This window comes from Ptychodera flava, chromosome 11, assembly GCF_041260155.1.
Source record: "Ptychodera flava strain L36383 chromosome 11, AS_Pfla_20210202, whole genome shotgun sequence".
In the NCBI taxonomy this organism is placed as follows: Eukaryota; Metazoa; Hemichordata; class Enteropneusta; family Ptychoderidae; genus Ptychodera; species Ptychodera flava.
The window spans coordinates 636,583-662,641 of NC_091938.1; the positions used below are offsets into that span (position 1 = coordinate 636,583).

General features: G+C 36.7%; 2 protein-coding genes across 4 annotated transcripts in view; one reads left to right on the top strand and one right to left on the bottom strand.

The window, feature by feature from the left end:
* Positions 1–517: 517 nt before the first annotated feature.
* On the bottom strand, positions 518–12,254 carry LOC139143207 (cell death regulator Aven-like). Of its 2 annotated transcripts, XM_070713353.1 has the most exons (7): positions 11,905–12,254; positions 10,569–10,692; positions 8,856–8,923; positions 8,477–8,578; positions 6,052–6,442; positions 1,990–2,058; positions 518–1,200 (listed from the first exon to the last, which is right to left on the bottom strand). In XM_070713353.1, the coding sequence occupies exons 1-7, from the start codon at positions 12,109–12,111 to the stop codon at positions 1,103–1,105; spliced, it is 1,059 nt and encodes a 352-aa protein (XP_070569454.1). In that variant the 5' UTR covers positions 12,112–12,254; the 3' UTR covers positions 518–1,102. The 2 variants fall into 2 exon arrangements, with proteins under 2 accessions (XP_070569454.1, XP_070569456.1); XM_070713355.1 differs by lacking the exon at positions 8,477–8,578.
* A 2,560-nt stretch (positions 12,255–14,814) lies between these two features.
* LOC139143208 (E3 ubiquitin-protein ligase UBR2-like) overlaps positions 14,815–26,059 on the top strand; it is an 80,069-nt gene continuing 68,824 nt past the window's right edge. For both annotated transcript variants that reach the window (XM_070713356.1, XM_070713357.1), the window contains exons 1-3: positions 14,815–14,959; positions 24,631–24,902; positions 25,541–25,619. In XM_070713356.1, the coding sequence (XP_070569457.1) occupies positions 14,894–14,959; positions 24,631–24,902; positions 25,541–25,619 (417 nt within the window). In that variant the 5' untranslated portion in view covers positions 14,815–14,893. The remainder of the gene's footprint in view (positions 14,960–24,630; positions 24,903–25,540; positions 25,620–26,059) is intronic.

A 26,059-nucleotide genomic window follows, 5' to 3' on the forward strand; every position in this document is an offset into this window, starting at 1 on the left:
GTTTGAAAATAAAATCATGAAAATAATCCATAAAACTTGCAGGTATTGGGGCTTTAACCTTTTGCTCAAAACTTACCTCAGGGAAACTTTCAAACATTCTTTACGAAACAATGAAAATCAGGGTCATCATGAAAACTTTGGTACTAGAGAACAAACTACCTAACATTTACTGACATTTGAATTCAAAATGGCTGCCATTCCTGTTTTACCTGTACCAGAAGGTGAAAATTTTGAATACTGTAAGAGCTTTAATAAAATAAGCACCTACCAGTGATAGATTAGAGGAGAATTGTAAAAGTTTGAGAGACTGACAATCTGTCCCTGTGGCACATTCTACCTTAATTAGAAACCCTGGATTATTGGTCACAATGGCTTTCAAATATTTCTTATCAAGAGAACAACATCTAGAGCTACAATATTTCAGCCTTGACATTCAAAGTTGACACCAGTGACCTGATAGGTCAGATCCACTGGCTGGTCAGAGCTAATAGTTGAAATAATGCAAAATCAAGCAGGGTACAAGTATTAATGCAAGTTTATTTATATTGATGTCACAATTCATACAAAAGCTTGAGCTGTGAGGGGGTTACTCATTTCATGAATTTCTTGTGAAACTGAAATAGTCTGGTGTTGGAACCATTGACCATAGGATCTATGTCAAGTTACCGTGTTTGACTTGTGTCTCTCCGTTAATATCACAATCATGCTACATTTTGCTTCAGAAAACATTTAAAATTACACACCTTCTTGTGTAAAAATAATGGTGGTATAATGTCAAATGTCAGGCTCACTGTGACCTTACTGAATTGAAGATGTCATCTACATTCAGCTGTACAAACAAAATATCCCTAGACAGTTTATTTCAATACCTTTTGTTAGTATTAGACTGTCACTCTACTGATAGGTTAAATCCTATGGATTTGAAATTCCCTCTTTAATTATGGAGTTCTGAAAGCAATGTAAAGCCTTTAAATCTTCAATTAGAATAATTCATCAAACATTTGTCAACAAAACAGCATGAGAGTACGGTATGTAAATCACTGACTTGAAAATACATTTGCTCATCAGTGTTTGCTGCTGTCACTACTAATGAAACAATACTTTAATCATCTAAAACACTGTCCAACCAGTCTTCTAGTTCATCTGATGTTGGTTCACTAATAACTGATTTTTCTGGTACTTTACCACAACTCTCTGAATCTATGGAGAGATCAAAAGACAGACAAACAAACGATTTACCATAAATGCTTGCTTCAGTATACAATTTATTGTACAATCATTGCTTTCAATAAATCAAAACATGGAAACTCAGTTGTGTATTGAGCTGTTCGCCCCTATTCCCTGTAAACAGATCCACAATCACTATTGCTAACAATGGATTTGGACCAAACCATGGTGGTAAAAGGGTTGAAGAATTACAGAGGGGAAGGTATATCCACAAAATAGGCCTATGTCTTCATGTGTGCATGACCAAAGCTTTCCATTTTCTCACCAATGGTCATCAGCAGTTTTCACTTGGAAACAAGTCAAAGCCACATTTGAACAAGTTACTCTTTACGTTTAAATCCATCACGGAGCTACCAAAAGAGTCTTTTGGTAGCTCCATGAATCCATTGACAGAAAATGTCATGCAATCTAGCTCCTTCAACTGCATGATCTGACTTATCACAAAAGTCAAGTTTGGTTTTGCAGTGGACTGGATAAACATTGAAGTAAAATACGGTACTAGCATTGCAAAGTTACAATAACACTTCTGATACATTTTACATACATCTCCCTTTGTAGAATTAAATGATGCTATCAATGAACAACAGGTGAAATGGTTGCAAGGGACTCATATCAAATTAAAGTGATGAAATGCCATTTTGTCCTTCAATAATATTGGTAGAATTTTTCAACCCACTCCCCCACTGCCCATCACAAAATGTTGGTACATGGTGTTAAATGTGTTGATGTGAAAATGATAAAGAATATCATTTGATAACTTGCCTTTTGTCTCTTCTTCACTGTGTTGTTCCTGCTGATCTACTGAGTTTTCATCCTGTACTGGATTTGATTCTGAAACAAAGAAAATGATTTTACCGATGAAATGCTGCTTAGAACTATACTTTGGATTAATGGAGATGTTGATGCTGCATATAAAGAGACACTGAACATGTGACAAACTCCCAATCAATCAACCAAATAAATGATAATATACAGAGATGCTTTCTTTTTGTGAAATATTGATGGAGCTGACACAGCTTTCATAATGATGAAATCTATTTCTTCAAATCATCCTTAAATTCACTGAAAATTCTCTGCAATATCACAAAATGTGAAGAGTTCAACTTTCTTAATCATCTTTTTCCCAAATTGAAGCTCTTATTGATTACTTTTCAGAAAATCAAAACTGCTAGAAATACCACCTTCTGCAAAACTGAAACTTTGTCATTAAAATATCTGAAAGTAAACTGACCAGTCCAAATAAAAAATATATGCATTTATTGCATTTCCAGGCCTCCGGCCCAAATACAAATCAGGAAACATGTACAAAGAATAGAGCCATGCAAAAGATACATATCTGAACATGCACTTAAAGAACTGCTTTTCTCCTACACAAAGCTTTGAATACAAATTTACAGAGATTAAGCAACAGATCAGACTGATTTGTTTTCATAAGTCTTGTAAATTTAAGGAAATTTGCGTCTTTCTGAAATTCTTCTGGTAAGTATTCCTCTCTGAGATCTCTGTACAATGGACAGACTAGAACAAAATGATATTCGTCTTCTATTTCAGTAGAGTTACAAAAAGTACAGATTCTATCTTTTGTATCAACATTTTGTCGTCTCCCCTCTTCAATAGCTAGTGCCACAGATGAGCATCTGAGACGAGCAAGCGCAAAAATATATTTCACATTACAGGATAATGATAAATATTTTTCTGGTTCAAGTAAGCTTTTAAAAGTAGCATAAGTACAAAGTTTATGTTTCTGCGTAATTCCCATCATCCATTGTTGCTTACACACATCAGAAACACGTGTTGTGAATTGTTGCAAAAATTGCTCTTTGTTCCCAATCTCCTGGAAGAGCCAAGCATACCCAAAACCATAGGAAAAGAGAATATCTTTCAATGAAGTTGCCCAGGTGTGCCGCCCCATATTATCTAATCTGTGAAGCATCAAATATGCCTGCTTTGGCAATCTATCAATTGGCATTTCCAGTAATTTTAGCCAATAATTAATACACCTTTTCAAAGTTACAACGTAAATAGGCAAACGCCCACATTCACCCAGAACCGCTTCTTTGGTTGTAGTGGACGACACACCTAAAAGCCTAGTACACCACTTTCTCTGTACTTTTTCTATTATATCGTAATATTGGTAACCCCATACCTCTGCACCATAGCATAAGATTGGAAGAATTACAGAGTCGAAAAGTTTAAAATGACAAATTACAGGGAAGTTACCTATTTTGTAAGATGCAATTGAAATGACACTCATGGCTTTACTTGCTTGATCTGCTAAATTTGAAACAGCCTTAGACCATGTGTTTCTGGACGACAACAATAGACCCAAATACTTATAATACGATACTACATCCAGTTGAGCTTCTCCAAAAAACCATCGCTCGTAATGAGCTTTGTGGCCTCCCTTACGGAAAATGACAATTTTAGTTTTGTCAAGATTTACTTTCATGTGCCACTTGGTACAGAATTTGAAGAGTACATTTATAAGACGTTGGAGATTTATGACTGAGTCAGCAAACATTACAATGTCATCAGCATAAAGAAGACAAAAGAGGTCATATAGTTCTTGTGTAAGTTGAATTCCAAGTTGGCCTGAGTTCGACAACATCGTATTCAGTTCCTCTATAAAAAAAGAAAAAAGCAACGGACTCAAAATACATCCTTGACGTACACCGTTCGGGCATTCAAAAGAATCTGACATATGATTTCCTGATCGAACACATGCTTTGACATTGCTGTACATGGAGTATAAAATGTTGTACATTTTTCCTTTTACACCAAGAGACAGTAATTTATACAATAATAATGTATGATTGACCCGGTCGAACGCTTTAGAAAAATCAATGAATAAGCAATAAAATTTTCCACGTCTGACACTTAAGTATTTCTGGATGATCGCATGTAGCACAAAAATATTATCGATGGTGCTGTGACCTTTGCGGAAACCTGCTTGACAGTCTGATAAAACATTTGTAGAATCTGACCATTTCGTAAGTCTTGCGTTCAGGATTGATGTGAAGATTTTACCAAGTACATTCAGTAAGGAAATACCTCTGTAATTATTACATCCTCTCTAGAACCCTTTTTAAATAATGGAATTACAATAGCGGTAGCCCATTCTCTAGGAAAACTTCCAGAGTCAAAGATATAATTGAATAACTCAACCAAAAGCGGAAGGATTACATCTGCAGAAAACTTATAAAATTCGCCTGGAATCCCGTCTGGACCAGGTGATTTTCCATTTTTCAACCTTCGAAGACATTGTACAATTTCGTTTTCAGTAATAGGTGTGTTGATAAAAATATCAAACTCTACATTTGAAAGCTCTTCAGAAACTTGGGAATCGACTATTTCTTCAATGGACTTCAAAAATTCACCATCATAGTCATTCGAAGTACCATTGTAACATTCTTTGTAAAGGTTACTAAAGTGCTCATACCACACATCAATATCAATATCGCTTCGAGATGACCCTTTTCTGCTGAGAACAGATTTCAAAACATTCCAGAAATCTTTAGAGCCTTTCATAGAGGCATCAAGCAGCTGTGTTCTAATAGACATTTGGTACATTCTCTTGTTATCCCTGCAGATTGACTTGAAGCTTTTTTTGGCTTGTTTATAATCATTGATATTTGCAATCGTGCTGTCATGTCTGAAAATATTTAACTTCTCATACATAATTTTCTTCGCCGTTTCGCAGTCCTTCCCAAACCACGGAGGTTGTTTCTTTGTGTAATGAGAATTATTTTTACTGACGGCACAGAATGCGCCACTACCAGCCAACTTAAGTGCGTCATTTAAGTGCGTGATGACCAAACTCGTATTTGGCAGTGAATCTCTGGCTAAATTCAACAGCTCTGAACTTCATTTGACACAAGGTTTTGTTGGAAATTGCAATTGCAAGTTCCATCCACCGGTACCAGCCAGCACTTTGTCGGTTGGCATTTCTAACATTTCTAGTGCTTTGAACAGTGCCACCTGTAGAGACTATATCCAAATGACAGATCAATGGAAAATGATCTGATTCACTCCTAGCTAACACATTAAAATATTTTACAGCGGCAAACAATTCAGAGGAAACCAAACAATAGTCTACTACGCTTGCACCATTTGCAGTAACACAAGTCATGTTCCCTTCCACGTCATCTGCAAGTCTTCATTGACAATATGCAAATCAAGTTTTTACACATATGAAGAAGTGCTCTGCCAGCCTCATTTATGATTGTGTCCTTTGAACTACGTGACAGAGAAAAACAATCTGACACATAATTATAATCTTCTATCGGAATATGTTTAGTTGAATCACCAAATAAAAAATCTCTATACACAAACCTCTAGATACATCTCATACTAATGGTTAAAGTATGATACACTTTAAAATTTCAAGATCAATACTTTGCACCCAAAATATGATTGTTATCCATTGCAATCAAGTTAACTTTGAATTGCTGTATAATATTTCAAGTTAACTTTGAATTGCTGTATAATATTTCAAAGTAAACAACGGTTGGCCCGTTCTAAGTTTACATTCGTTTAATGGAAAGCGAAAATCATCTCATCGCAGCAGCGTTATCTTTTGATATAATTCGACACAGCAACTTTGGCTCAAGATTTTCTCAGAATGTTTTTAAGCTTTATGTACTTGTGCTCCAAGTGAAGAGTATGTCTTGTTTTATTTTATTTTCTTGTAGAGTAAGTTTTTTGTGTGTGTGTTTCCTCTGGTTTTATGAGTACGCTCTCGAATTAAAAAATAAATAAAATAAAAAAACAAAAATAATATTAACATTCAAGCATTGCGAACAAAGTCTCATCTATGACACTGACCTGTTAGCTGATTGTCTTGTTTTTCTGTCTGAGGTGTATCCAAGTTCAATAAGAATTCAAGTTCATCTTCATCAGACTCAGTTTCCTTGACAACAGTTTCTTTTACTTTCACAGTTGTCTCTGGCCTAACTGTCTTGGCAATATCAGCTTTAAGTTGTTTTTTCTGCTTCTCAGGAAGTTCACTCGTTCTCTGAATAGATGTCACTTTCTCTAAATCAGTGTGTTTCTCTATATTAGCAACATGCAATGTCTTCCTGTTCTTAATCTCAGCATCTTTTTCACTTCCAGTGGATGGCAATGTATGATTTGTACTGGAGCTTGAATGACTCCCTTGACAAAGGGTTTGATCAAACTTTTTGGTGATTTCTTCAATACCTTCTTCTTGACTCCCCTATAGAAAGTCAGAAATAAATGGATTCACTGGGTTTCCAAATGAATACAAGTCACTAAAATGAAGCAAAAGGTCAAAGGTCATAGGTCATCTGAAATTCAGACCACTGCTTAACAATTTGGCCGATTTGGTCTGACTAACAGATGAATGATGATAATGGTACAGTAAGTTACATAATGTGAGCAGAACTTATAGCTTGGCTGTTATATCAGTGGATTTACTTTGATGCTTCTCCTTGCTGCTGATCAAATAAGGAACACATTTGTTAACCTCTGGTGTTAACCGTTATCACAGTCCCTCTATCCACCGGTCTGGAAACGTGGCTGGTTTCTTTGTGACACTCCGTGATATGAACAAACACACGATTCACACCTTTAACAAAGGACACTGACAATGTTCAACTGGCCTACCCCACGATCCTATGACAGCCGCAATGTGATCGTTCAAAAACATGACGTTTGTGGGTTGTTATTTTCAGAATATCACAAAACATTACAACTTGTTCCCTTTAGAAACACTAAACAATTTATTTTTTCAATAAATAGGTAACGTTGTCCCTCTAGATAAAGCATGAAAGGGACCACACATTATGGTTGCATTATGATCACGATCGAAAAACAAAATGGCCACGCACTGTTCGCAAGTGTCATGGACTATTGCCCGAAATCAAGAAGACAGGCAAAATCAGCTGAATATTAACATCGACAGCTGAGTAGTTCATTACCAAACTTGTTATTGTGTTGACATGATAGCATTTTGTAAAAGGTATTTACTGTGCCTGAGCGCGAGCGTACGTATCGAGAGTTCGCCATTATTGACGCTACATGGGAAAATATGCGAATAAAATCTACGTGCATTTCTGCAGTTGTCGTTCCTATTCTGCTCAGTTAACAGACATAATTTCACAGAATATTACACAGAAAACATATTTAGATCATATTTGGAGGCACTGACTACTAGCATTGCAAGAGAAATGGACGACAAATTTTCCGGTGTGTTTCCAGCCGTGCCTGACCGAGCGTACGTATCGAGAGTTCGCCATATTGACGCTGCATGGGAAAATGTGCGACCACACAACTAAAATCTACATACATTTCTGCAGTTGTCTTTCCTATTCTGTTCAGTTAACAGACATGATTTCACAGAATATTACACAGAAAACATATTTAGATCATATTTGGAGACACTGACTACTAGCATTGCAAGAGAAAGGGACCACAAATTTTCCGGTGTGATTCCAGCCGTTGCTTGTGCTACGTACGTCAACACCCTCGCAGCGTTCAACCCAGAAATTATCGCACACTATCATCATTTACGATGGGACAAGGATCACGAAAAACACACACCGGTTTCAGGATATGATAATTTCCGTCTTCGTGTCGTAGATAGATGCAGAGAACACTTAATAGAGCCAAAAACAGCGAAAATTCGAGAAAAGCGTACACACAATCGGGGACTGTGGCATGCAGGACAAACCCAAGCTACGCATTATCACGTGACTGGCCCTCGTATCGCGGTTCGGCTGTGCGGTCTAGGTGATTGACACCTTTACAATAGGCGTTTCCAGACCGGTGGATAGAGGGACTGTGCCGTTATGTTGACATAATTTTCCAAGAGTTTGTTCAACACAGTGTATTTCAGATCTACTTCAGATTTCAGACTGTGCCGTTATGTTGACATAATTTTCCAAGAGTTTGTTCAACACAGTGTATTTCAGATCTACAATTCTATCCAAAGTTAATCAGCATGTCCTCATAATTGACAGCTTTGTGAATATCATTTATCCTGAACACCTTCATGTCATCTATTTTTACAGTATTGAATTATTTGGACAGAGTGTTATCTCTCGTGACATTAGTTTGTTTGCCGTGGCCAATTAATCTTTCCATACTACGTGCATTACATCTCATGATTCTGTCTTGTGGCAGAATCTACAACTTAATCTTACAACAAACTGCAAAAGAAGCAAGATTGATTTAGATCTCAAATAGCATGTGGGATTTAGAAATGTAGATGTAAGCTCCATGTCCCTACCTGGAATATGTCAGCTTCAATTTGAAGTCTTGTGTGAATAGGTACTTGCATCAATGCCAAACTCAGAGCATTGATGTCTAAAGAAAGCACTTTATCGGAAGACTGCAATGAAGACGAAAAATATCAATGATTGTCTTATATTCTAAAAAATGAATCTTGGGAAACAACAAATCTAGTGTCTTGTCTTATTTAGGCGTTGCTTTCTTTCAAAGGTATTTTATTTACTACCACTCATTACCGGTATGTAAACAAGATGATTTAATTTTTCTCAGCTGTTCGACAGAACCTATTTCAATTAAATTACACCTAGCTACTGGGAACACAAATTTCCTTTCCCAATATCTACAATATGACCCTTTGAATGTGTGGAAATCTGTACCTGACTCTTTTCTGTCTCATCTTCCCAATCTTTCTCGTCATGGAGACGAAATTGAGTGTCAGCAGCACCTGTATATAAATGTGACAAAGATATAATGTGCAGTGATGTTCAATATCAGAATCCCATCTCATGACAAATAACACCAAGCACCAGCAAGATATTAGCATGACATCAGTCAAATAAGTGTAGAACTTTGACAAATAAGGTACATGTCAAGATTTATCTACTTTGAGCAGTCCTACCACTAGAGGGCAGTTTTGTCAAAATCTTGGACAGACTGTATAGTCTGATGTCAACTAAAGATTTTGAACTTTGACCTATTCAAAAGGTGTCAAACTTTGAATGATATGACAATCAATTTATGGTTACAGTTTTACAAATTGAGGATTAAAAAGAATATAGTTGAACAAAAAACAAAAGATCAAGTCACATGATGAATATAGGCCAGTCCAAAAATCCAAAATCTGTGAATTTACATGATTCTGCTGATCAGTCAATCAATCAATCACTTTATTGCTGACAACACACTTGGGGAGTGCAGTAGTGCAAAATTACAAAGCTCAAAGTTACATTAACAAAGTTGTATTGGCTGCTGTAAAGATATTAATGAACTTCCCTTTTTCAGTCAAATCATCAAAACTAGAATTGTATAAGCTTTGTGGAGGAAAACAAAATGTCTCGGTGAGTGCTGTATTTTGGACATACCATGACAAAGTGAAAATCATCCTAAATGAAGGATTTACACTACTTAGAGAACCTTCGTTCATAGAGATTTTTGGAATTGACCTTCTTCCTAAGTGTATCTGTAAGGTGTGATCAGCTATTCTATATGTTGTCAGCCACACCCGATAACTTTTTCATCTCTGATAAATAACTTTCAAATTAAAATTAGTCATAAATAGTCTATATATTCTGAGCTTATTCTTTTTTATTCCATATTTCCTTGAATCATTATGTGTAATACTGAGCTAATCTGTTTATATCCCTCACACAGATAGCCTGATTGTATAATATGGCTGCCTGCTCAGTGCTATATGCATTTGTGCACGCACTGATTGTTTTTTCAAAGGTTTCCTTCACTGGCTAGGTTGAATTTTTGTTCTGTACACTTAGCTGATGCGTTTTGTCAGTATACAATCACATGATTAAATGTACATACTGTACACTGCATTTTATAAAGACTACTTCAAACTTTGTAAAATTTTACTTGAACATGGAGAATGTGGTTGTTCACAAAATAACATAATGTCCTTGTACATCATAATGCTTCAGTATTGTCTGAGACATGAAAGTATCTCTGATGTACACTTGTACATCAATTGTGGTGTTATGTGATAATATGAGGTTATCACAAAGGATACACATGGACATTGGTGCAGCATATCGCCTTGCACAAAGCAGCTGGCAATGCGCATCAACAATGTTCGAGTGCTTCCTTTGTGGTATTTTCATGATAACCTTATTATTACAAATAATCCATTCATGACTTGGATGTCCCATGGGCAGACTATTTACTGTTTTCGTGCAATGTCAACAATTTTTCTTCAGATTTATAGCACAAGTGCAGGGTGGAATACAATCTTGAACGTCAACGCTCTTCTGGATAGTCTGTGCACCACACACGTTCAGAGTGCTAGATGTAGTCTGGCACTCGTCAAATGGGTCCCTTGAAACCACATAATAATGAGGTAATAGTTATTCAAAATTACAAACCTGATTGGTTAAGCAGAGTGGTAAAATCACTTCCTCTGATTTTAGCATGGTCGTCATCGGACAACTCTTGATATTTGTCCCAATTGCTTTCTATCTTTCTTCGGGAAAATTTCTGATGAAACTCCTAAGAAAACAAATTTTAAAGCCACATGAATATAACAAATATGTTATTGCTGGCCTTCACTGAATACTTTGAACAAACTAAGAAAGAAACCTGTCCTGACAGAACGGGCATTATTTTCATGAGATTGTACGGTAGTGAGAACATGTTTTTTTTTACTGGAAAAACTAAAAATTTGCGTTAAGATTTTCTACAAGCAAAGCTCCAACCTGAAAAGAAAGTCAGTTCAGTTTTCATCAATGTTTTGAACAAATGCAACATAAGAGGAAGTAAAAACAGGACTGCATACGTTATATTTGCAGTCAAAATGCTGTAATTCTCTGAGTTTGTATCATTGATACTTACAACAGTGTTTTTGCTAAGGTTTGGGAATATTGGTAAATGGTTTGGAAACCCGGTAACATTTCTGCTGTCCCCTAATCTAATTCCATTGATATACCAAAGGGAACCCCGGTATTAAAAATGACTGGGGAACCTTGGTAACATTTACTTGGGTACCGGCCTTAACAAAAACACTGTACAATTTTGTGTTCTGGATGTTATTAAGCGAGTTACTTGTTAATTGGACTTCCTGTGTGCATGCTACATCCTTCCAAAGTGTCCACTGTGTTCTGTCTGCATACACAATGTAGATAAATATTTACCCATATTCACCCAAACATAATTGCATTTATCCCTATGGTTAGGCAATGGGCCCTGGGTTCCTACTATCGAGTCTAAAAGATTGATTGATTGAAGGCCCTCTCCATAATTAACTTTCTTAGATGGCGATAATGAAGAGCACCTTTGACTATCAAACGTTTCTGTCAGCTGAAAGACCGAGAATATTTGGGATGGAGGTTGCCTGGATGTGGTGGGGGGGAGGGGGTGTGTGACTTCACTTTAGATCATTTTCAAGCCAAAGCAGACGACATGTTGCACCAACCAGTTTTGATAGGAATAACAATGCTAGACATATACACAGGCACTTGGCCAGAGTACTTTCTCCTGTCCCCTCCTACAGGTGCCTGGAGTTGCCAGTGTATACACTGGAAACTCCCCCTTTTTTATGGCGACAGTGTGTATACACTGGCAACTCCAGGCACCCTGTGTCAATTCCTCTTCACAACAGATACGTTCGCTTGCAGGTTGAACTTGAAGAAATGTCAGGAATACTATCATAACCACACACATCAGACATGTTCCTGAACAAGGAAAAGGGAATTCGACACCTACAGAATGTTCTGCAGTTTCTCTATCGACAGCATCGCTTTCGTCATTAGGCCTGCCAGTCGGGATGCCTGTCTGTTCAGAATGAACTTCACTCTCAGCTGCAGCTGGTAGTACACCAGCTTTCCTATTTGCTTGACGGTCGGGTTTTGCAGACGTCTTTCTATCTCCCCCTTTTTTATGACGATTTTGTTTATGTCGATCTTTCCTCATTACGACGTCCCGTTTGAAGCCTTAGATGAATCCATATATTAGACTGTGGATGCACTCGGTGAATCGGCGATGCGGCAACTTACATTTCAACAGCGCACATTGCTGTTGCGTTTTATCTCGCCAGCCAGCTGCAGCTGTAGGCATGGTCGATCATGCGCATTCACGGTACAAACCGCCCTCTATTGATGTCTTCTGAGAAATCTTTCTTTTAAAAGGAAAGAAGGTGAGGGGAAAGTTGCCATGACAAGGGAGCGCTCAGTTATTATAGTCGAGAGAGGGTAATCTGAAATTGGAAAACTGCAAGGGTAGTATTTATTTGTTTGTTGGTTTATTTGTTTTACTTGTTCGTTGCCTTTTGTCTCCTTATTTATTTCTCTTTTCTTTTATCTGTTGTTTGTCCATATTTTTGTTTGTTTTATGTTTACTCGTTTATTGTTCAGTCTGAGATCACTGCTGTGCTGTCCCCTATGTGGCAATGCACCCTTCAACTTTGCCATTGTCCATGTGACATTTGATGCACGCCGCTTGTGTGAGTTGCTATCAATTCTTCCTGTTCATCCTAAAATAAGCTCATGAAAGTCTTTGCCCTAGCCACGGTCCCTCTGTGATAGAGAGACCGTGCCTTGGTTCACGTTTATTGATCTTTTGCAAATTCTTTAGGTTTTACATGTTACACCCGCATTGGACCTCGTTTTGGTTTTGCTAATCATAGTAAAACTTTAATATTGAAAACACGTAAAAATTGTACAAAAGGTGCTGGCCAACTGTATATGCACCCTTAATAAAATATCATTTAAGTTTTCTTTTCTGAAATTTGGAATTTGACTTTTAATATGCAAAACCCTTACATAGTAATGTGGACATAAATGTACCGCAAAGTCTGGTAAAGAAATTCTACGTACCTGTTTTAAGAAGGCTGTAGTAAGGGGAGCCTAGGCCCCAGGCCTAATAACGTAACGTAACTTGCAACACTCTAATTTATGTTTCTCATTATAATAATCTATGGACAGTGCTTTTGGACAACTTTCGTATATATTCTTAATCTTGACTCCTGATAATGAAGTTGCACTGACATTAAAAGAAAGGGAATAAAAAATACGACTGAAAATATTCACTGGGGAGGAGTTCCCTGTTGCAAAGTGTCAGTGATTCTGATCGTGTACGTCAGAGATATCGCTGATACTCTTATAGTTGGCAAGAAGCAGAATATACCGTAAAACTTTTTCTTCGTCTGCTCAGCTAAATTAATAAACAAACAAACAAAACAAATAAATTAAAGAATAAATTAGTTCCTGATTACATTGTAGATCTCTCACTGCTGTGCATTGAAATAAAATCAAGCAAACCCCAACCTGTTTTTAAGGTTCGAATTCTCGGATCGATCAGAACTTCGATTACTTCTCAGCTAGATACCACCGCTGTCCGAGAAACGATGACCACATCCGACTGTCCACTGAACAACCCATGTGGTGGCACTAATAGTATAGGGTAGGGTAATGGTTAAAGTACCCATGCATGTTCCGAAAATCACGAGAAAGGGTTTAGTTCATCATCAGAGCGATGGCCAATAGTTGCTGATTTAACATTTTTTACATTTATTACACGAAAGGTCTGCACAAAATACATTCTAAGATCGGCGCTTGGTCTGGATGGGCTTGCACGAAATACATTTAATACATTTAATGCACTTTTTACATTTATTACACTAAAGGTCTGCACGAAATACATTCTTTACATTTAATACATTTTTTACATTTATTACTCGAAAGGTTTTCACGAAAGACATTCTAAGGTTGGTCGGGTCTATCTGAACTTGCACGAAATACTTTCTTTACATTTAATACATTTAATACATTTTTACATGAAAGATCTGAACGAAATATATTCTTTACATTTAATACATTTTTTACATTTATAACAGGAAAGATCTTGCCATGAATGCATCATTAAGGTCAAAGAAAACACGGTAATGGGTACCTTTTTCCAAAACTGGTCCATACCGCTTTGAAGTCTGGTAAATAATTTTCTAAACGTATGGTCATGCCAGTGCTAAATTTAAAATTAGATTGTTTTAAATAGTGACGTCATCATGGACACTTATTTTCCCAAAAGTTATCACGTTGCTGGCGACATGTGTGAATATGGTGGATAGTAAAACTGACGTCGCACTTTGAATAAGTTACATGTGTTGTTCAGTACATTATTTCAATTCTTATTCAAATTATCGTTTTCTTTTATAATTATTTGTTTATTTATTTAGGTATTTGTTACTAATTACTTATTTGTTTGTCTTGATTTATTGGTTGGTTGTTTATTCGTATGTTTGTTTGTTTGTTTGTTTGTTTTTTTGTTTGGTTTTTATTTTTTCGGTTTGCTTTTTTGTCTGTCTGTCTGTTTGTTTGTTAAAGTTTGTTAATCTTGGCGTCCCTGTGCTTCAAGTTGAATATTTTCACCGACTCGGCAGGAAAAGGGTTAATTCCTGTCTACCTCTCCCAGATTTTGTGTCTAATTTTCACGAAGATTTCTCAAAAAAACAAGAGTGTCTTTTCGTTAAAAATTCCAAGATAAGGGGTTCTTTGAAATTTTGCAGAACAAGCATAGCTATTTGACAAACGCGTGATTGCCAAGACCAGGAAAACAACATCCCACTCTGCGGTGCGGGATGTTGAACGGTGCGCCGCGCCGTTCCGTGACGTCCGTGCATGTTGGTGTGTAATATTGGTGGAGTTACGCGGGTTTTCACTAATCCTATACACTTAGGGGGTACTTCTAAGGATTCAAGATGGCGACCGATGACGAAGAAAAGCTGTGCAGGTTGCAAGAAAATAATTCTCGCAAATTAGCTCAGGTAAATATGCTCTAATTTTTTCGGACGTTTTGTTCGCAAAGATATTCCCTATTTCATGATTTTAGATTCACGATGCAGCATCCGTCATTTCCTTCATAAAATAATTGTGCGTGGCGGTAGGCAGTGTACTGTATTACTTGCACTGCAGTACAGCTACAGTCACCGGCTGGACCTCGTCGGAGAAATATAAACATTGCATATGATGTGCTGTACCAAGTAATCATTATCAGCCTAATGATTAGAGTTGGTTGAGTAGATAGCGAATGAAGTTTACTTCGGTATTAAATTAACCATTGACAAACCCTAGAACAAAGTATGATCGTTGTAGGGTGACAGAATTCAACACTGCACTGACCCTACCTTGTAACCTAAGATATTCTCGTGAAATATGGGTTAGGTCGGTCGCAAATCGAAAGGAGAACTACCACAGTGCCATGCCAGTCATGCGTTCAAAGAGGCGTTGTGTGCGCCATTTTCAATGCTGAAACTTTTCCCCGGAAGCTCAGCTACTGATAGATTTTTATCGACGTACCTCATCTCAGCTGGGTGTTAATTATTGCTGGTGTAGTAGGTAAAATGACAGGAGGCTCTGTGCTAACATGTACATACCCTAGTCCGATTGCATGAAAAAGTGTAACTCAGTTACATGTAAAAAGACAAAATCTGATGTAGAGTGCTGAATTGGTTTTTCATCAATCCAGAATGTCATCATCAACTTCTTCATCAACACACACATAGTATGTTGGTGAGAAAGGGTTACCCAGAACAGCGTATGTTTTCATGTGTGGATAGTTAGGAAACTGTCACCAACCATATATTCCACACTTTCTCTAAAACCAAGACAAAAAAGCAGCTTGAGGTTGCATTTTAGAAACTTCAAAAAGGTATTGTAATTTTGATTATGGGGTAAAGAGACAATCTTTTCACTTTGACAATGTCAGATACCTTCTGAAACCCCCAACATGTGACAGTGACTATTGTTGATTTTTCATAACTGTTTTATAGAAAAGGTGGAATGTATGCTTGCTGACTTCTCCTAACAAAAAATAAGAGGAGACACATATGCAAAAATCAACCTTAGCTGACTTCCCCTCAATGATGAATTTCCAATAATGTTAGTGTGGGTAGTCTTTATTCACCACATGGACTATAGTATGTGAAACTAAAGTTATGTGAATTGTCAATGTTTTCGAAACATACTGACAAATAATAAATTTTTTGCCAAGCAATGGTTGCCAAGCGCTCAAATTGTGACAGTTATGGTTGTCAAAGTTTAATGTACCTGATCAATGCTGCTAAGGCCATGGTCATGAGCATATGAAACATAGGTAACACTTTGAAGTTTGGTTTGAATCACTAAGCTGTAAGGCCGTTGCGGTAGAATGTTATGAAAGTGCTATCCATGCAGTAAAATATTGACTGTTAGCAAAGTAAAATATCAGTGGATTATAAGTTGGCATGGCAATATGAAAGTGTAACTGGGTGTTTAGATTTTAACTTTTTGGCATTTGTTGAAGCAAAATAGGAAGCATAATCCCAATATTGTATTGGGAATACTTCCTGATATCAATATGGTCCATTGATGGTTTTGTTAGAGATTATGGCTAAACATTCAGTTTTTTGTCAATGGTCCTTCATTTTTAAGTGTATAATTATATAAACAAAAATCTCCACAACAACCAATATATTTTTAAAATGGCTATTTCTAAAATAGCATCCTCAACCAAATCACAAGCTCTACACCTTGTGCAGTGTCAAAGACTGAAAACTAATTGTTATTTAACTCCTGATATAGTCAAAATTAATTTTGAACTTTGAAGAGAAATAGATATAAAAGTAGTAGCAGTTGATACACTCAATGTGCCAGTTTTCGGATGACCTCAGTTTTCGGACATTTAATGACATGCTGTTCATTGTACTCACTTCGCTCTGTATTGATAGCGTTTTACAAGTCATGTGACAGCATATTAAGTCAGGTGATGCTGCTTTCCGGTTTTGGATAGTTTTTTTCATCAGAAGCTATTTCAGGTGCCACAAACTTGGCGAAGTTAACCATAGCTGTACGATACAAGGTGTCGAAAGCAACAACAGAGAGACAACCCATGTCTGATATCTAAGCGCCATACACGTTGAAATATAGATGCGTCGTCCATGGATTAAACGTAACTAATTCATCACAAAATATTTACATACAGTTTTCTAAACACATCGAAATTGAAAATCGAGGGTTTGAAGTTTCAAAATATCAATATTTAGCACCTATAATCATATTCCGAATACGACGTTCGATTTCTGAGATAGGAGTCCTATTACCACGCCCTCAACATGGGGTCAAAAATTTTGCAACTTTGACTCCCTAAATACCACTTCCGTCATGTTAACAGTTTTAGGATAAACACAATAAAGTTTCAAAGGGTATGGTAATAAGATTTCGTACTGCTCGTCATTTATAAAATGGCTTTGGGCAAAATTAACAACCCTGTCCGTAAACTGTCACACTGAGTGTACTGTTGCTGATCATGAAAACCAAGTGTAAGTTAATACTTTTCAGTCCATAAAAACTAGGGGCATCACAGTCATAATGACTTTCTGTGAACAAAATGCATATTGTATCATTGACATCAGTGATGACAAAACAAAGTCAACACAGCATGACACTGTATCATTGACATCAGTAATGGCAAAGTAAAGTCAACACAGAACATGACATTGTATTATTAACATCAGTGATGGACTAGACAGGACATGGTTGAAATTTTAAGCACTCTGTTTTAAGTCCATCCCTTTGTTATATTTTCTGTCATACCTTTGTTTTGCCATCTCATACTTTTAAAACATTATCCATTCCATTTTTCAATGTAGGTCAACTACCATTATAATATGCTTAGCTGGAATCCGGCAATCTGATTGGCTGGAGCCGGGGTTATATTCTCAACAAGAAGACCTGCGCGCCGCGTAACATTTTTGAGCTCGCCCAAATTTCGAACGCCAACTTGAGAGCTCAACGCGCCATAATGTCGAACAAGTCTGTGGCTTCAGATTGATTTTGATTGTTAAATTTTAGTCGAGTGCAGCTTGACGAACCAACAAATGAAGAGTTTCTGTAAGCATCAAAGGCTATGTAACAACGAAATAATTTTTAAAAGTTTTTGAGAGTTTTTTTGAAGTAAAATTCTTCAAGTTCAATGTCTAATCGTGATATCGATGTGTTGGGTAACCGCATTTTATGAATTCCACTGTGCACGCGCGCGCGTTCTGAAACGTTCTTTTTTAGTGTTTGTATGAGGCTGGGCGCTCCTGAACTCTCGTTCCAACTTCGGCCCTAAATAACGACATCGTCCACTTGTTTTTAACTTTAGCATATTATAATGAGGTTATAAACGGTGCGCTAGGGTATTTGGTTGCGGATATAAGACCTCTGGGGTGAAAATTAGCATATTTGGGTGAAATAATCACCTTGCTTCGCTCGGTGATTATTTCCCGCCAAATATGCTAATTTTCACCCCAGAGGTCTTATATCCACAACCAAATATCCTCGTTTGCCGTTTATAATGTCTAAATATTCTGTGTTTCTTCCATGGTGGCACTGTACAGGGTATTATGTCCCTCATACTATGATTTCCAGGGGCAATGGGAATTAGAAAGCTCTAGGGGAGTCAAAACGCGTGCCTGGTAGACAAAATACTAAGATGTGGTAGATACACATGTCCATTCATGTCAAATTATCAACACAGCCTTGTGAGCCAGTCAAACGATTGTATTAAATTAATTAGGGCACACCACAGCTCCAGGGTCTATGGTCACATTATGTCCAACATTGCTTCATGAAAATGTGACAAAACTATGGCTTTGGGCAAAAGTTCCAGTTGTCAATGTTTGACATTGATAATATGCAGAGATCATGTGAAATTAATACTATAATAGTCAATGTGAAAACAATACTGTACAAATGTTTTAGGACATATCTTCTGGTTTTGAAACAATAATAATTTAAAAAGCATATTTATTAAAAACTTTTGACCTATTTTGTGAGTTGAAAGGCTTTGGCACATTTTATAAATTGCCAGAATAAAGTAATGCAGATAAAATGGAAATTTTATAATGTGGCAAGATACCACTTGACCCTTGTCATGTGGTGAGCAGTTATCTTTCCTTTGCAAATATATTCATGTTTGGTTTATTTTATACCGTACAATTTGAATTGGACAGTTATTACAATACATAACATAGGTAGATGTATGTGTGTTTGAAACATTACTTGTTTTCCCTGTATTGGTAGCTTTCCTTGCCTATGTGAACTTCAACTGAATTTGTCTGCATGTTATATATTCTCATTTTGTGTCCTGATGATCTCACTATAAAGTTTAAGACAGTGGCAATATTGGTGGCAATGTTAATTATTGTTTTGATTATGCCAAGCATTTATTAAATGGGAAGTTACAGGAAAGTGGGCGCACAGTAGGGGGATTACTGGTGACGCAGCCATTTGCATATACTGGGCAGGAGTTTTGAATTCTCAGAGCATCGCTGTGACCATATGATAAATTTGAATAATCATGATGGGTACTTTTGTGACATTTGCAAATGGTCGTACAGGGAACACATTTTGAAACATATGCATTCTCCGACAACAAAAGGAACATTTCAGTTTATGTTCAACTCAAGTTCAGTCGCTCTATATTCGCAGACATCATATGCAAGATTCAATGACAATGAACGCCTGAAACATGGTAAAATTATGGGATTCTGGGACAGCACATCCCATCAGTAGCATGGCTTTTTCACATTTTAATAGATTTATGATAATCCGACTTTTATAGAGGGAGTTCCTGTTTTAAATGCAAAGAATTTACAAAACAAATAAATTTATCTCTGAGAGTAAGGGTGTGTAGTCATATAGATTTGTTAATGTAATGTTCATGTTTATTAATTATGTCCATGTATTTTTTATTTCTTCAAATTTTGAAATGAGTGAATGTTACCTTATTTGTTGGTTATAGAAGTGTGATGGTAATGTTGTTAAGGATTGCTCTATTGAAATTTATGCTATCACTCAGTAAACTTTTTAGAGGTAGATGTGCTAACGTTGGATAAATGCAAAATGAGTAATGTGATTGTTAGGTAGTTTGGAAAAGAAGACACGACACAGAGAGCTTGAATGCATTCTATGAGGAACACTTACAGAGAGCGCCACATTTACTCGTCAAGCCATTTAGCAAAATGCCTAGCGAGACAGGGAGTCATTTGGCCAGATAACAAATAAATAGGCGATCAACTTCACTGGTTGGGTACTGCAATTGCAAACGCTATAAAATCAGCGGGTAATCTCAATCGGTGTCAACTGAGACTTTCTCTGATGAGGCTATATGTAAACATTTCGACGCGCTGGCTCTACTTTCACAGAACAGCGCGCACAGAGCTGTTCAAATCACAAAAAATATCACGACACATTGAAGTTTTTTTGCATAATAAAAGTATGAATATTAAAATTTATATCGTTTTCAAGAAAAAATGCTGAGCGGTACTTTTACTAAGCGACCACATGAGTCATGACGCATAACAATACTTGGACAGTGCTGACGTCGACAGACGGTGGGGCCCCAAGGCGGGATTTTTGAACTGAAGGACGGTTAGAAACAGTTCATTCACTTTTTAGAGAACGGTGCAGTGACCGTGATACCCACAGGCTTCTTTTCCGAAATGCGAAAAACCATTCTGTTTCGACGAGAAATGAAGTTATCTGTGGTTTCGTCCAAGGAAAATCACAGCACACCATAGCCACAGAAACTGGTTTACCAAGATCAACAGTGAACTCCATAATTTACCATTACCGAACCACGGGCAATGTGCATGCAAGCAAGAAGCCGGGAAGGTCAAGGCGAAAGTCGGTAGGTGATATTGTGGAGGCGATCGAATATCAAATATTCAAGAAGCCATCGGCCTATATAAGAGAGATACGTTCTGAACTTTTGAGACAAAACGTATGTTGTCGAGAAAACCTGCCGTCACTGACTACGGTACGTCGTATTTTGAAAAAGGATTTGAACATGAGCAGTTGCGATTGTTGTTTGCTTTATGACCGCGACGATGACATATCGTGCACGTGTTTCGCGTGTTATTTCCAACTGCAGGAGGTTCGTTGACTGGCCTTTCCAACTCGCTTCTCTGCGAGGCTAGAGCTATTTTCTCATCCTTCAGAATTTCTAGTGATTGCAAAATGTCACTCTCCTTCTTCTCTTGCCATTTATTTTTGTTGCCTTCTAAAACTGTCCCGAAGTCAATATGTCTGGGAGTAGAAGTGGAGCGTGGACTTTGCGGCTGGCTGTTACGTGAGGCTGCCGGAGAAAACCCTTCGACTACGGTAATTTTTACACGGAGATAATCAGCATTTGGTACTTCTTTCGCACAACGATAAAAGTCTTGAATGTCATATTTTGAGTCGGAAAGGGTCACTACTGTACCTTCATCATTTTCATACTGCAGATGAAATGCCGGTGTGTCTAACAGAGAGGGTACTTGAGAACGTATAAATGTCACAAGCTCGCCATAGCTCAACTGCTCTTCAATGTAGCCTTGTCTTACTCGTCCAGATCGGTACGAAATTTGAATTTGGTACATCGTGACTTCGCTCAGATGACTTCACGTCTACCAGTACCATGCTCACGAATGCGATATATTTCCCGCCGTATCTTTCTAGTGGAAGAATTCATTTCTTAGAAGGGGGGGGGGGGGGCGCGAGAAAGCCATAGAAAGCTTTAGTAAGCTTTATTAAAAAATAAAGAAGTCAAAGAAGTAAGCTTTATTAACCGAATAATAAGCGCGTGAATATGGACCAGCAAATTTTATTGATACTTAATATCTCACATTCGGAATTAACAAATTCAAGATGCAATTTTTATTTTGTTGTGAATTATTCTTCATTCGATTCAGTTTATTTTCTAAGATACACCATGAGAGAAATGGTTTGTACCACTGTGCGATGTTTACGCAGCCTTGCAGTATCGGTATCAATTTTATCGCCTGAGTTGGGCTTCCTGCTGACTCTTGTATTACAATCGCGGTACCAGACCTATGAAGTTGACCGCCAATTTACTTGTTATCTGGTCAAATGACTCTCTGTTTTACAAGGCATTTTGCTAAATGGCTTGACGAGTAAATGTGGCGCTCTCTGTAACAATTATAATGGTTATGAAGTGAATTGTTGAGAAAGGTTGAACACAAGTTGAAAAACAGACATTTATAGATTCTATAGATTTGTAAGATGCAGGGCATTGTGGGATATCAAATGTCTGGAAAGCAGAATTTGTAACACACAATCATTGTTACTTGCTGTCCGGAATTCAGTTGCCAACACCACACAAAAGAATGACATAAATAACTTTTCTGTTTGTATCCATGCCAACTTCCAATCCGAAAAGAAACACTCCTGCTGTTTTATACTTGGATGTTAAAGGGACATAAGCTGTAACTTGTCAACTACCGTGTCTAAACCTAATCTGTTTGTCATGCTGAAATTTCCTGTATTCTTTTTGTCAACACAGCTTGTATGTGTGTAGTGATCATTGTTTATTGTTTACAAATGAATTCTCGTCTGGACTTGAATACAATTTTCAACAATAATAACGGAGATTATACTCATATAGGTTGTGTTGATATGCTAAATACTTGGCATTAAATTAAGTTAACCCAAATGTGAATGTAATATACCATATACTGTAGCTCTTTTGTGGCATTGCTTTGGATTTGGTTGTGTTTCAAGAATCTGTAGACATTTCTGTCTCCATCTGATAGTAAAGGCTGAAGTTCAAAAGAATTTATGCTGTGTGATCAGAATTAAAGAGCAATGGTTTTTGATGCTTAAGATTCTACTTGACATGTTTTGTATTTATACCGGTACAGTGGCAATGTTCCAGTCACTTCACTGACCTAAGCGTTGTACAATTCTTCTTAGACAAACTTTCTCACAATCCACAGTTTTCAAAAGTTTGATCCAAAAATAAATCTGATGATCACTTCTTTATTTACTGTAGTGTACCGGTACAGTATGTCTCATATGCCACTTGCTGATCCTATTATTACCATTGTCAAAATTATGAAAAAATACTTAGAAGCAGACAAGTTTAGTGAGCTTGAGTGTGTTTGTATTTAATGGTCAAGATTCCTTTTCCAACACCAAACATTACAACAAAATCCTGTGAAGTTCTCAAGGCAAATATAAATGTTCCTGTGTTGTGGAATCTATGTGTTTCTATATTCTTTACAGTCCGTTAAACTACAAGATGGTGTAACTGTGAATGATTGGTTTTTGAAATAATTTAAAGAAAACAGGTGCAAAGTTGTGTGTTAAAACCATTTTGACAGAGTGTAATTTACGTTTATTCATTTTTAGTTTCATGTCAAACTATCACATAGTTCTGCAATGTGTTATAGAAAGCTTTATTGTCACGTCTTTTCAACAACTGAATACTTACTGAGGATGTGATAAAAGCCTGAAAATTGGCAGGAAATTTTATCAGTGAAAGCATATGACACATAAAAAACTAAGGTCAGATGGCGAGACATCAACATTCTTGTGTGAAGGACAGTAGATACAATTTAGACTTTTTGCAGCACTGCAGTGGAATGCTCTGGTCACAGTAAGGGCAAAGATTCAAGAGTTTAAGCAGTGCTGCCATATGACATGCCAATCATGTACATAGAGTTTACAATTTTCTTGATTCTTGTACCAATACGGCTAAAAATTTCAGTCAACTAAGAAAGATGTCAAATAAAACCAATATATCTTAGGCAGCTGATAATTTTATAATATCAATCCTGTGAATTAAATGTGTCTGTGAACAAAAACATTTAATAGGGCTCTAGGGTAAAAATGGGATTGGATTATCATCAGAAGCATTTATTTCTCCTAATGTTGCCCTCTAGGGTAGAGTGAATACATTCATTTGGGGTGATTTCAATTGAATAGTACATTGTTAACTTTGAGCCATGCCTGGTTGCCACCAGAAGTCAAAGGATGCTGATGTCCAGTTGGGTCTTACTGTTATAATTGAATAATACAAATAGACCCCCTAAGTTGCTGTGAATAGTAACAATCGACCAATCAGATATAACCTTCTGAGCATGCTGCACATCAGCAGGTCAAAGCTGTTCATTCATTTCAGTTAAAGAAAGGCCAACGTTATAAACCAAATATGTGGTCTTACAATACACCACAGAAATAGATCTAAACTATCCATATTTCATCTTACATTTCTGTGTTAAAATCAGACAAAATGTTAATCCAAATTGGAATGATGAATTTCTATTTTGTAAATTCTTCAAGATATTGAATACTGTCTGACTAATTTTATCAACAGTGTACATCAAGTCCATGTCAAATAAGTGACCTTGATATTCCTAGTAATTAGGTCCATGCTATGAATCAGGTCCGATCCCAATTACTGTCTATTTATATAAACATGTATTTTTTCTCTTACACTACAGTGGGTTCCAATACCAGTGTTGTATATCTAACATTTTGTACATGTAGATGATGTCTTACCACACTTGTCATAGCAGCTGCTAAAAATGACATAAAATTGTTAGTGAGTGAGTTTGTATCGCTGGTTTAACTTTTGACACTGAGGATGTGTATCTATTTATTAATATTATATTTTTCTACTACTATACAGCAATGGCAACAGTGCAATGACGTGCAGAGCTTGCAAGCAACCTTGTTCAAATACTGGTCAAGTCATGTACCTAACATTTACACCATAGACGATGAGGCAGAGGTGCCAACACAAGACAACACGGGACGAGATCTGATATTTTCACCATTAGAATGGTTCATCTGTAGTGGATCTGATCCCAAAGTGGTTTTCAAAAAGCTAAAACAGGAAGATGATCCGCCTAAGTTGTGTGGCAGAGTTTTTAAAATGGGAGAACCAACATATTCTTGCAGGTAAAAACTTAGAGATTTTTACTTTCATCAAAAACATAAACACAACAAACTTTCAGAGTTCTTGATATACATGTTTTGAAAATGGTACCTTGGTGTGTCGTGCTTAGGTTAACGTCATTCATAAATATCATTTTCAAAATCCCCATGATTCATCAATATTTCATATATAAAAATTATATGGCATTCATTAGGTGTGGTAGGAGAGTGTACACCTTTACTCCAGCTTGGCCTAAAGTTTTTGTCATGGTAACCATATACAGTACGGTAGTAGTCAAGACAATGGAAATTTTGCAGAGAATTGTTGTTTATGACAAGTTACAGTACAAGTGCAATGGAATGGTGGAGAAATCCTGTTACTCATATTGATGAAAATTTTGTTTACATGTAATAGGGTTATTTTCAATAAATTTTCTTTATTTATTTTATCCAATTTCTTGATATATTATCGCACTATGGTACTTCCAATAGTCTCTACAAAAGACGCAAAAAATATTATATATTAACATCGTATAACTGATTTGAAATTTATGCTGTAGACTCTTAAACATATTTCATATATTGAGCATGTACCTAGTATTCCTAGAAATGAACTATTTCATTTAAAATCATAATATAATTTGTTGTATTCTTGATTGCAGAGACTGTGCAGTTGATCCAACCTGTGTATTTTGCATTGACTGTTTTCAGAAAAGTGCTCATCGTACACATCGATACAGGGTAACATTCAACTTTCTGTGATACTCTAGTTGATGTGATTTTGAATGTTAGCAGCACAAATAACATCTGTGAATGTGACGTACAAAAAGCAATGTCAGTTTTCTGATTAAAAGGCATATCACATGTCTTACTATGATCCTTTCTACAAGATGTTTAGTCTAACACTAGTATACAACTTTTGCATCTACAGTATTTTGCAATTATATACTGCAGTTTTTGTGCCAGCACATTTCAGTATAAGGTGATGACATAGACAGCCTATTTCAGCATAAAGTGATGACATAGACCGCACATTTAAGCATAAAGTGATGACATAGACTGCACATTTCAGCATAAAATGATGACATAGATGGCACACTTCAGCATAAGTGATGACATAGCACACTTCAGCATAAAGTGACAAGATTGACTACGCATTTCAGTATAGAGTGGTTTAGAGA

Excerpts from the sequence above, each read along its gene's own strand:
- LOC139143207 (XM_070713353.1), bottom strand. The coding sequence starts at position 12,111 with ATGAGGAAAGATCGACATAAACAAAATCGTCATAAAAAAGGGGGAGAT. Across the intron at positions 8,924-10,568 it reads CACTCTGCTTAACCAATCAG|GTGCTGCTGACACTCAATTT; the intron begins GTTTGTAATTTT and ends ATTTATATACAG. Across the intron at positions 1,201-1,989 it reads CAGTGAAGAAGAGACAAAAG|ATTCAGAGAGTTGTGGTAAA; the intron begins GCAAGTTATCAA and ends ATCTCTCCATAG.